Source organism: Pteropus vampyrus, unplaced genomic scaffold, assembly GCF_000151845.1.
Source record: "Pteropus vampyrus isolate Shadow unplaced genomic scaffold, Pvam_2.0 Scaffold71, whole genome shotgun sequence".
NCBI classification, from domain to species: domain Eukaryota; kingdom Metazoa; phylum Chordata; class Mammalia; order Chiroptera; family Pteropodidae; genus Pteropus; species Pteropus vampyrus.
The window spans coordinates 556,922-569,254 of record NW_011888852.1 but is presented as its reverse complement, the minus strand read 5'-3'; the positions used below and the strand labels follow the sequence as shown (position 1 = coordinate 569,254).

Sequence of the window (12,333 nt, the reverse complement as noted above, 5' to 3'; positions counted from 1 at the left end):
TGTGATAAAATATATTTTATGATTATTAAATATGTTTATGAACAAATATTCTTTAAAATGTGTGATTGGGTTATGATACCTATTCTTCCAAGCCCAAGGCATATAGTTTCTATAAATCCCGAATAAAAAATTGTCTTCCCAGGTAGCAAAAAGGTTTTATCAGTGTGGCTAGAAATACTGAGACTCAGGGTTCCAAGATGACCATTCCTGCTGTATTCAGGATTCAGAAACATCAACCCAAAAGTCTCTCTCTCGTTCCGGCCTCAAGTGTCATACAGTGGTACACAAACGTAGATACCGGATTTTAATCTCTAGCGTTGCGGTCCATTATGATTGCCATCAGCCACACATGGCTAACGAGCACTTGAAATGTGGCTGGTCCAAACTGAGATGTGCTGTCAATGTGAAATCACACCCAACTTTGCCGTTTTTGTACAAAATAAAGAATGCAAAAGATGTCAATAACGATCTTTATATTGAGTGCATGTTGACATGGTAATATTTGAAGATCCATTGAGTTAAGAAAACTAGATTAATTTTACCTGTTTATTTTTCCTTTTTTACCGTAGATTCTAGACAACTTAAAATTACGTGATATGCGCATGCTCCCACCAGGCCGCAGGGTCTGGGAGAACCTCAGCAGAGGGGATCTCCCGCTGGGTGGCCCTAAGGAGCTGAGAGCAACGAAGGGCACAGGATGTGGTCCCACCTCAGCTCACGGGAGTTACTCGGAGGAAGAGAAGGCAGAGCTGCCCCTCATTTTAGGTTTCTACCTCTCAAATTCCTTTGAAGTTAGTTAAATAGAATATGATGTGACTCCACTGGATATAGATTTCGGAACTGAGTTTGTCCATCCCAGTGCCGCTCCCCCCACCCCGCAATAATTCAAATGCTAACTGTGGTCATCATCGCTAGGATAGCGATGGGCACAGGAGGCCCCTTATAAGTGCTTTCATGGTCTCAGCAGCCAGGTGAGACAGCTGCTGTTACTACCTCCACTTGAACAGATGTGAGCTTGAGACTCAGAGATTAAGAAATTGGCTTAAGGTCACACATCTGGAGGTTGACTCAGGAAGCAGGATCCCAGGATCGGTGCCCTTAACGCATTGCTATGCCTGCCTCTCCATCATACAACAATAGTATTAGTCTTTTCTCCAAAACGTAGATGTTGTTCGGTAATTTAACAGCTAAGACATTAAAAAATGTCTGCTGTCTCAGAAGTCGGGGGCCTCGTGCAAGGTCGTGGATGATCCAACTGCTTGTTTTTCCCTAAAGTCGCCCCCAAAAGCATCCCTTAGTTCAGTCAGCTTAAAAATGTAGATAGTCTAATTACAACTAAATAACAAATATTAAGTACCTACTATGTGCCAAACACTGTGCCAAGTACTGGGGACACGGAGATAAAGATGACAAATTCCCAGCTCACAAACGACTCAAGTCTCAAGACCTAAAAGCACAGTCCTGCAACTCCGTGTGTTGAGGGGTGTGTGTCCAGTGTCGTGGGAACAGAACCCCACATTTTGGGGTTCAGGGTGAAGGTGTAATAATCTAGAAATCTTCTGAGAGGAGAGAGTGCTTGGGTCATGCAGTATTTACACTGCATGAAGGCCATTGCTAAAGATGACCGTCAAGTTCGGGGTAAGCGTCTGAGTTCCCGGCGGTGGAGAGTGGGCTGATTCCATTCTTATGGTTCCCAGGTACCAGCAAGGTCAACCTCGTGAAGATCCCGTCCACGGCCTCCAGCCCACGGGACACGGCCCTGGCCGCCGTCATCTGCAGCGCCCTGGCCACCGTCCTGCTGGCCCTGCTCATTCTCTGCGTCATCTATTGTAAGAGGCAGTTCGTGGAGAAGAAACCCAGCTGTAAGTTTTGAGCTCTCGCTGTGTCTTAGCATTTTGTCGAAGTGCGTTTATCATCATTGTCATGTGCGTGTCCCACAAGAGAGTTGAGCTGAGACAAGAATCAAGGAGCTGTGAAAGGGACAGAGGGCACGTGAAAGTGGACCTAGTCCCAACGAGCCACCGAGGGAGCGGACTGATGAGGACAGCGAAAAGGTGGCGACGTCCCCGTGCCACTAGGCAAAAATAAAAACCCTTCTAAGTTCTGGCAACATAAGCACTCTACATTTTGAGTCTTGTTGACAAATTATTTCATATTTATGCCTCCGTGTAAGAAGTATTTTAAAATGTGAATGATGGCCTTCCTTGTCTTTAAACGTACAAGTCAGAATGGTGCCGGTCTGCGTCGTGACGTGAACGAAGTCCTTTGCGGAGGACGTCGTGTCCACTGACAGGATTCTTGTCCCTCGTTTAGGGTCTCTGAGAGCACAGGCCATTCAGTACAGCGGTTCTGAACTGTCGTGTTTTGACAGACCTCAGCTCGGCGACTCCGCTCCCAGAGCGTGTTGTCAGTGCCACCGAGACTCGGCCCAGACCTGCGGTAAGTTCGGCCGATCCAGAGTCCGTGAGGGGACCCGGAGGGATGACACTGAACTGTTCCCGTTTGTCCCACAGCCGGGTTCTCTGTGTGGTTCTCTGCTGAAAACCAGCCTCATTACACGGTCACTCGCCACCGTTCCCTGATGTCGTAGGCATGCTGAGTCTCTTAAGTACCAAAAAGAAAATAGTCATGTCATTAAAATCCTAGAATTTTCCAGCAACTTGCTGAGCAAGTTTGCCTTTGTTGTTTTGAATCAATTGGTTTCAAATAATGTCAACCTTTCATACAATAGGAGTCTGTCTGCGTCCTTTCTTGTCTGGTGGATTCACACTGAACGTCCGTGTGTCTGTCGTAACGTCCTTTGGGATTTCTTAAAGAAGAGGAAGGAGGACACTCTGACAGAGTTTTCCACAAACTATCACTGCCTCCTAGATAACTGACAGAAAAGAAAGTTCAGGGAAGTAAGCAAATGGAAATTGGCTTCTAATGTGAGCGAAAACAGGCAAAGTGACGTCATACCAACTGTCTTTGCCACTCATATATATTCATCAATACGAGGTTTCCACGCTTACATTCTCCCTCCCATCCCCACCGAATGACCTCACCTCTGCGAAGTAAAGTTCCATGTGGCCAGCAGCCCGCCCCAGCCCCCGCCCTCTCCCCTAGCTCCTTTGGGGCAATGCTGAGAGCACCATTTCGTCCCCCATGACCGATCCCTAAGTGTAACCCAAGGACAATGACACATCCTCCTGCAACTGCTCAGTCTTCCTTTTTAAGAAATTGCGGGATTCAGCTTGTCGATCTAATATTTCACATGTGGGATAAGGAATTTCAACATAATTCCTTCTCTACCAATCATGACTGTTCTATTTTAGAGATTTAGGGATCGGTTTAAGAGTGAAATATAGGGCTTTTGTGGTGCGTGCGGATCTGTTTCTGCTTCCACATAGGCAATAGACTCTTAGTCGCCCCAAGTGTTCTGTTTCTAGATGCTGCACCATGACGTTGCCGCTAGAATCAGAGTGAGGAGGAATAGTTTCTTGGGAGGTGAACTCAAATTTTAAATGTAATAAAAATCCAGCTTTGTGCGAACTCTGCCTCATCTTAACTTCTATCTGAAAAGGAAGATTAAATGCACGTTGGCTTTGCCGCATCGCCTCTCCTCAAAACGCTGGGCTTATTAACTCGCGGGCCACAGCCCAGGCTCACTGCAGCTTATCATGTAGATCGCTTCGTCCTTAATCACGGCACCTTTATTCTTTTCACTTCTTATTTTGAGGTAATTTCAGAATTACAAAACTGTCGAAAGATTAGGACAGAGAATTCTCACCTACCCTTTACCCGGATTCCCCAAATACTCCCATTCATCTCATTTTCATTATTCACATTTCCTTTATAACATCTTTATGTCTTTAAGTACGCCGTGTGTACATGTTTTGTATATTTTAGGTGTAAACACACATTTTGTGTACGTGTGTATACACACACACATTTTTTTCACTTGCCACTTAAAAATCGTTTGGAGATATGAGGTCCCTTTATCCTTTAATACTTTGGTGTTTGTTTTTTAAGAACAAGAATATTCTCTTACATAACAGCGTGATTATTAAAACCAGGAACCGCTATTATATAATCTACAGAGCATATTCATTAAGTAGTGCTATTACATGATCTACATAATGCTATTACATAATTTTCAGAGCACATTCAGATTTTCTTAATTGTCCCACTAATGTCCTCTCTAGCAAAAGAAAATCCCAGATAACACTGTGCATTTAGTTGTCAAATCTCTTTACCCTCATTGAATCTGGAATAGTTCCTTCATCTTCCTTTGCGTTTCATGACACTAATAATTTCGACGAGCACAGGCCAGTCATTTTGTAGAATGACCCTCAGTTTGGGTTTTTCCGACGTTTCCTTATGGCTAGATTCAGAGGTACCACAGAGCTGGCGTTGATCTTCCTCCGTGCCCCACACCAGGAGGCACAGCGCGTCCATCTGTCCCATTCCTGGCCACGGTAACCCGGTCCCTTTGTTAACGTGGTGTCTGCCAGCTTCCTCTGCTCTGCGGTTATTGGTGTTCCCTATAATTAACAAAAACCTTGCAGGCGATTCCTTGAGACTGTGTAAGTATCCTGTTGCTCTCCCTACTTTGGCCCAGTAGCTGAGCATCCTCTGGTGATTCTTACCTGAGTCGCTTATTATTGGGATGGTTCACATGCTGGTTTTCTAATTTTATCATTCTTTCTGCATTTGTTCGTCGTCTTCCTCTGGTAAGAAGGAACTTCCCTTCATTCCCCATTTATTTATTTCCTTTAATTAGTGTGGACGCGTGGACCCCATTCAACGGTTACACTCTTTTGCCGTCGTTATTTCGATCATTATTTCGATCCTCAAATTTTCCTAGACATGGCCAGTAAAAGTCCCTTCAAGCTGGTTCAAGTGCTGTTTGGACATATTTCATTATTCTTTTAACACTTTCTTACTTTCTGGTACAAAAAGAAGTTCCAGGCTCACCTTATAACTTTCCTTGCTTGAGCCCTAGAACCAACCATTTCCACGAGGAGTGGCAGTATTTTTTGCTTTTAAATAATTTTGAAAAATTCCCCAGTAGACATGACACACGTTTGTTGAGTTCCTTGGTAGTGACTCCAGGTGAGTTCCCATTGGTCATAGTAGTAAGCATTCGGAGAACTCAGGATGGCGGCCTGCGTTGAGAAAGATTCAGACAGAGGTGTATTGGGTGTCCGCTCTACTTAACATTCGTTTGCAATTGTATCTCAGTATTTAACGTTCCTTTTTTCCAAAAGGGAAATACTAGTTTCATAATGTTATTTTCTGAGTATAAAAGTAAAGAGGTAATACTCATGAAAAGTTTGACTACACACACATATATATGTATACATAAATACATAATTTCTTGAAATCTTTCTTCTAAAAATACGTGTGTATATTTGTATTGCCTGTATGCTTTAGTATGTTTATAGTTTTTTTTAAATCAGCGTTATATGTTTATGCAAATATAGAGAAGTCTAGAAAGCTGTTTGCCAAATATCGACGGTGTTTATTTTCAGTTTATAGAGTGCGGGAAGATTTATTTTTAAATTTATCTAATACCTGTCCTTATTTTTAAATTTTTTATTATCTTCATAACCCAAAATACGTACTGCTTCCGTGACCAAAATGGTTTATAAAGCTATGTACACATATCTAGTTATTCCTTAAGTTTCACTCCTAGCAGTAAAAACAAAAACAACACGTGTGTGTGTGTGTGTGTGTGTGCGTGTGTGTTGAGCTGAAGCAGTTGAACGTTTTTGTGTTCTCATTCTGCATTGCTAGACCACGCAACAAAAATGTTCCGTCGCCAGTCAGCCGCACATGACCGTCATTTCACATACCCTCCCACAGACTGCATCATCGCATTTCACCCCTTATTTTAGTGTGGTGAGACAGACGTAGCATAAGACTGACCGTTTTAATTATTCGTAAGCGTACGGTTCCGTGAGCTAAGTACATTCACATCGTTGTGCAGCCATTGCCGCCACCACCGACTCCAGAACTTTATCTTCCCAAACTGAAACTGTCTCCGTGGATCGCAAACTCTCCGTCCCCCCAACCCCCAGCCCCTGGCACCCACCCTTCTGCTTTCTGTCTCTCTGAATCCGACCACTTTAGGTACTTCATATCAGAGGTTCATTGTTTTCTACAATAACAAAAAAAAGAGAAAAAAAATCAGCGTCGTATCCCCTTTTCCCCAAAAGTTGCCCAAATGGAAATCGCTAAAATTTCAAGAACGGTCTCGAGCTGGTATTGAAAGAGAACATTTCCAGAAAAAAAGTGTCGTGCCTCACACGTCTGCTCGTCTTCCTAGGGCCTGTTCACTTGATCCCGTCCTTGTGCTGTGATGACGCCTGTAGCCTTGACCGCGCGGCTCCTGGTTGTCGGGTGCAGGCCAAGGCCACGCTCCAGGAGAGGTATCCGGGTATTTTTAAGAATGTAATTTCATATTCCCGTGTGCAAATATGCACTCTACTCATTTACCAATTTCCGTGTGAAACGCTTGAAAATGTTCCACGGGGGCATCACTTTTTTGATATCGTTAATGACATCCTGGACATTGGAAGGGCATGTGTTTGGCAAGAATTAGTTGAGTGTCTCAGAATTACTGATACCCAATGCAACGTTTTTCATACTTTATACTCAATTTTATCTTTGTCTCATATTCATGCTTTGTGACACTTCTGTCATTGCAAGTAATTTTTAACATGTCATGTACTCAGACTTTTAGAGCAGCCATCAAACTCAGTTAAGACCCAGGAAACTTTTCACATATTTTAAACATCGGATTAAATATAACTATGTTGATTAGAAGTAGATATACAAATTTGCTCTTAGAGTAAACGGAGTAACTGAACTTACTGTGTTAAAGCAAGTTCATAACAACAAGAAGCACTAGAATTCTGACTTAATACATTGCTATTTCATCTAGAAAACGGAAACGCGTACGTTGCTTGGTAGTGGGGTGTTTTCTTTCCAGGGAGCCCTTAACGGTCTTGTGAACATGTGTTCAGAAATGCAGGTCCAGTGGGGGACACGATGCCGGCCCTCTTCCGGTCCCTTTCTCCGTCCACCTGTGGCGAGTTTTCAGATGCCTGGCCTCTGATGCAAAATCCCATCTGCGGTGACAGCATCTCTTTTTGTGACTCTTACCCGGAACTCACGGGAGAAGACATTCGTTCTCTCAGTCCGGAAGATGAAAGCTCATCGTCCTTGGGTTCAAACCGTGGTCAGGGTTCGGTTGGTGGCACTTTTTCAATTCAGGCTCCGTCCGAAAACTTTACAGAAACTGCAGATTTATCTAGACGCAGGAGCTCGCTGACAGAACCGGTGCTGACTCAGGATACACGAGCCGTTAGCAGCCGGCAGGATCAGACGAGTGGCGATGTCATCAACCTAACCGCTCAGATGTGCCCCCAGGTAAGGCGATGCTTGACTTCGGAGTGGACGTAGCATTCCCCGCGGAGGACCACAGGGAGTGGAACCCGATTCCCACCGCCAAATGCGGGGGAAAAGGCTGAGAAGTTTTCCATCTTTTGCAACTTCTTGTTTGTTATAGGAGAATATATTTTAAATTAAATTTCTTGAGTTATTTTTTTTTGACAGCTAATGTGTAAGGCCAGAAAAGACAGCTGCATGTTCTTATTCTTCTTTGTAAATCCCATTACAGTTGACCCTTGAACGATGTGGGGGTTGGAGGGCCATCCCTCTTACAGTCGAAAATCTGAGAGTAACTTTCAACTCTTCAAAAACCTAACTACTAATATAGCCTGCTATTGACCAGAGGAAGCTTTATCAATAACGTAAACAGTCAATTAATACATATTTTGTCTATTATATGGATTATGTACAGTCTTCTTATAATAAAGTAAGCTAGAGAAAAGAAAACATTATTAAGAAAATCATAAGGAAGAGAAAAAGTATTTACACCACTTATACATATTTACTGAAATAAATCCGCTTAGTTCAAACTCGTGTCATTCAAGGGTTGACTGTACTTAGCACAGCGCCCTAACTGCATTCGTGATTGAGAGAGATGAACGAGTTATGAGGGCATCTTGTCAACAATCCCTCGCCTTCGTTCGTCCTTGAGATAGTCTAATGCCCAATACTTAAATGAACTTCATTCGATGTCAAGTTCATGAGCATTTGGGTCTCCTGAAGCTACTCCTTTCCCTCCTCTCTTTTGCCGTTGTTTTCTAGATCACTGTGCTTTGACTGATTGATCAGTTTGGTTGGAAATTGATTGTCAGCTGTGATCTGGGACTAAATGCAACATGAGAACCTTCTAGATAGAAGGGTTTAAAAGCAGGTTTTGGGGGTGGGGGATGGTGACTGCAGACCTGGAGGCAGAGAGGCACTCAGGAACACCTGGCACCATCCCCGCTTTTTTCCTCCAGGTGAGGATGTGGCCTTGGTTGAGTTCGACTGAACGTTTATAAATATTGCTTTAATGTAAGCACGTATATCGTGGGTGTGCATCCTTCTGGAAGAATGATGCTGGCCAGCCTTAGGCATCAAAGAGCAGAGTCACAGCAAGTGGGAGGCTCCCGGGCCCCGTGAGACCAACACCGTTCTCACCGCTTGTCCCTCCTGCCCCAGTCAGGACCCTGGGGGCTAAGACAGCCCGTGACACGTGCCCCTGAGCGCGTCCTTGTCTACTCATATCAAAAACGGTCTAAAGTCACAGTACGGGTGGAGATGTGTTCCTTTTAAGAATAGTATGCAGGTTATATATTGATCTAAATCCTCAGTACTTTCTTTTAACTACAAAAATTCTATAGAGAATTTATAGGGAGTTCCGTACAAAAGCATTTGTTGGCTTTGGGTTTAGAAAATGTTGGTTTTTCTCAAAATAAAGGAAATGAAGAAGAGATAAGTGAAGGGAGGAAAAACAAACAAATTAGGCAGTTAAAAAAAAAAAAAACATAAAATGCATACCTCTGTAGCTGGGAAAGGTTGTTTACCGACCTTGTTCTTTTGACCCACCCCATAATTGTTATAACTTTCATGATAATAATAAAAAAAGACTTAAGAGTTAGCCTGGCTGAGTATAAGCCTCAGGAAAGGCTTTTGGCCCACAAACCATTGGGGCTGAGAACGCCCAGCAGCCCAGAGCAGGTAACCGGCCCTGAGCACAGGTGAGAGATGCGGAAAACAGGATGAGGAGGACACAATCCCTTTCACAACTAATCCCAACATCCCAATCGGATGCCTTGCCACCTACTTCAAAATAAAAGTATTAGGACTCTTAAAAATTAATCTGAGTCACATCCTCATGACAAGATGCTGAAGTTTCTTATAGATCAAGTCAATTGTTTTTGAGGACAAACTTACTTTCACAAATACGTATGACTGCTTCCTGCACACCATTGTTGGGAAAGTCTAAGTAACAAGAATAATTATGCTACCAACTGGCCAACTACCATTCTTCAGACTATCGCCTGCAAACAGAATTACCGCTCATCTTAATTTTGTAGTTTGTCCCCAGTTTCGTGAAGTAAATTCCAAGACTAAGGAATGAAACGTTTTGATTCCAAGTCATATCGTAACCAGCTCACTCTCTGCCTTTTTCTGTTTGCGTCGTTGGTGAGGTGGAGGCAGGGTCGATGAGTGCTATCATCACAGCTACGTGAATTAATGTTTTAGAACTAGTTTTAGAAAGATTGGTGCATGATGACATTCATCCCATTGCAGAGACAGTTGTCAGGGTGATTATGATCTACACAAAGATACTTTCGCCTCAAATTATTGTGAAAAGAAAGTTATAATTACATATAAAAGAATGAGAAAACATTGCGTTCAAGTTGTACAATGTAATTTATCAGTGAAAGGTTTTTATTAGCTTTCTAAGAATGTTATCTTATAATTATTAGATAATTTTGATAAATCTAAATAAGACATTCTTAATTCAGGGAAGGAATTATTAAAATGTAAATCATTGCAGTTTTTGCCCTAAAATTAAAAACGGCAAATAATATTTTAAGCCCATTCTAAGAGACAATGTTTCCAGATTCCAAAGATCACTTTCTCTTGGCTTGCATTTACCGAATGTGTGAGACTTAGTGAATGAACCTTGATCTTTAAGAGAAAATAAGAGATAGCCACGACTGTGCATCTCTGGGAAATTTACCCTCTTCTCTATTTCAAGGGTCAGCCAAGCACGTAACTTGTTCAATCTATTAGACTCCAAAAAGCATTTCAGACTCCCCGCAACAGGCAACTTCTCCGAGGTAAAGAACATACTTTCTTCTAATACAAAAATTTGACTTCAGCAGCTTACTATTATGAACCGAAGCAAAGGAACTTCAGGTTCTTCAAGGTCATGTTTAGTCAGCTTGGCTCCCTGGCATGGGATCATTCATAATTCAGAAAAGCACTGTGTTTCCGTTTGGGGGATATATAAGTGCAGCTAACGCCGTAACAGCCTTTTTTTTTTTTTTTTTTTTTTTAAGTGATGATTTTACTTTAAATAAAACCTTAAACTCCGCCCCAGGTCTTCACTTATATTTTCAGTTTGTTGACCTCTGTCCACTCTTTTTTCCACAGCTTCGTTGAGATATAACCGGCATGTAGCATCGTGTAAGTTAAAGGTGCACGATGTGATACACGTATTTATCGCAAAATGCAAAACGGCACATTTGTCTTTCCTGGGTGCAAGGCTCAGATTTCTAATGCATGTTGCAGTCGTTTCCAAAAACTTTATTTTTGCACAGTAGTTATCTTGTGGGTGGTTTGAGACCACCCGGAATCTGATGATAATCGTTACAGTTCAGGATAAAGCAAATGAGTGTGAGAGCCGTCTCTAGTCTGTGTGACAATTTTAATCGAATTTTCCCTATTCGCACCTCCCCCAGAAGGAAACAGAACTAAGATATTTGGAAGAAAGACTCTAGTCTTTTTACTTACAAGAAAAGCTTTTTTGGTGGTGTTTTTTAACCAACATTTTAAGTGTCGACACGAAATAATGGAATGGTAGGAAAGTTATGAATTGATCTGGGTTCTAGTTTTTCAGTCTCTTAAAATCTCTGTTTTCTTTCTTATTGGCAAAATGAGTATAATTTGCCTCCCACGGTAGCATTAATGTGGTTATTATTTTATTAATTGATCAACATATTTGACAAAACTATCTCTTATTATCGAGAGTGCCTCAGAAGTTTCTCTTTCTACATAATCTCCTGAGATCTAAGGGGAAAAAAAAATTTATAAACTTATCTGATATGTCACCAATGCCAAATTGGTGGTACACAAGTTAATGAAGGGCCACTGAAGCTTTTACTCAGTCAGAGAGTCAGTTGACGCCTCACCAGTGACCTCGTGAGGTGAGGTCACTGGTCTTCTGTGATAAGGACAAATCTAGCAGCTTTGTCCTTATTAGTGGAGGACATCGGCCCTGTGAATGCGAGTATTCCAGAGAGATCATTATAAGAGAAATCTCATTCCCAAACTATTTCTAAACTGTCTCCGATAGTTTAATATAAGTCTTAAATTCAAAGACCAAGAATGGCACTCTTCATTAATCATCTTTCTTCTTCTAAAACCACAGGGCTCCTAATACCTTTATCTACAGTGCTTTCAAGGAGAGCAACACAGAAACAAGCTTTAAATGTTTGAACGAGGTTGAGAATCAGCAAGAATTGTTCGTTAATGCATTTTGTTTGCTACGCGTTACATTATCATCTTTTAAGTACTATCTGCAAATATTGAGTGACTAAGAGTTGTTATGAAATTGTTTATTCTCAGAGCACATGGGTACCTGGATATTTGAATGCCATTCCTGTCCATGTGTCATTAAATTCATGTGTACTGCCGGTAAAAGTTATGTATATTAATTTTTTAGCACGAGTATTGCAGCGTTAAGTCGTAAGGTGTGGTTTTTAAAGTTTCCCTCCCGTTGATGTTTTAGGAGGTTTAATGGAGTCGATTCTTGCTGGAACAGAAGTGCGCGTACAGAACCCAAGGGCACGCGCTGCCCCGCGTAGGCTGGACTGAGCAAGGTCTGGACCCGGCATGGCGTCTGGGGGATAAAAGTACATCCGAACCAACCCGATGGCATTTTACGCCTGTCAGCCAGTTGCTTCTGAGCCAGACCGGCTGTAAGCCGAAACCTCAAGGAATAACAAGAAAAGACTGCAGGCTCTCCCGACGCTTTTGCATCTTCCCTAAGCAAGAAGCTTCCATGCCACAAGCCTGACTTCAAAGACCGATGCGTCGACTTTGCAGCCTACAGGATTACGGGCCGGAACAAGAACCAGAAATACGGTCATGCTCATTTTCATGGTGAACGTGGTTTTACAAGACCGAAGACCCAGAGTCTAAATTTTCATCTGCATTTTC

At 42.3% G+C, this 12,333-nt stretch overlaps 1 protein-coding gene across 1 annotated transcript in view; it reads left to right on the top strand.

Moving 5' to 3' along the window:
- Nucleotides 1-12,326, top strand: part of TNFRSF19 (TNF receptor superfamily member 19) — an 82,132-nt gene extending 69,806 nt beyond the window's left edge. The window contains exons 8-12 of the mRNA XM_023531604.1: nt 1,698-1,862; nt 2,314-2,439; nt 6,311-6,413; nt 7,011-7,416; nt 11,903-12,326. Coding sequence (XP_023387372.1) covers nt 1,698-1,862; nt 2,314-2,439; nt 6,311-6,413; nt 7,011-7,416; nt 11,903-11,911 — 809 coding nt within the window. The 3' untranslated portion in view covers nt 11,912-12,326. The remainder of the gene's footprint in view (nt 1-1,697; nt 1,863-2,313; nt 2,440-6,310; nt 6,414-7,010; nt 7,417-11,902) is intronic.
- The last annotated feature ends 7 nt before the right edge of the window (nt 12,327-12,333 follow it).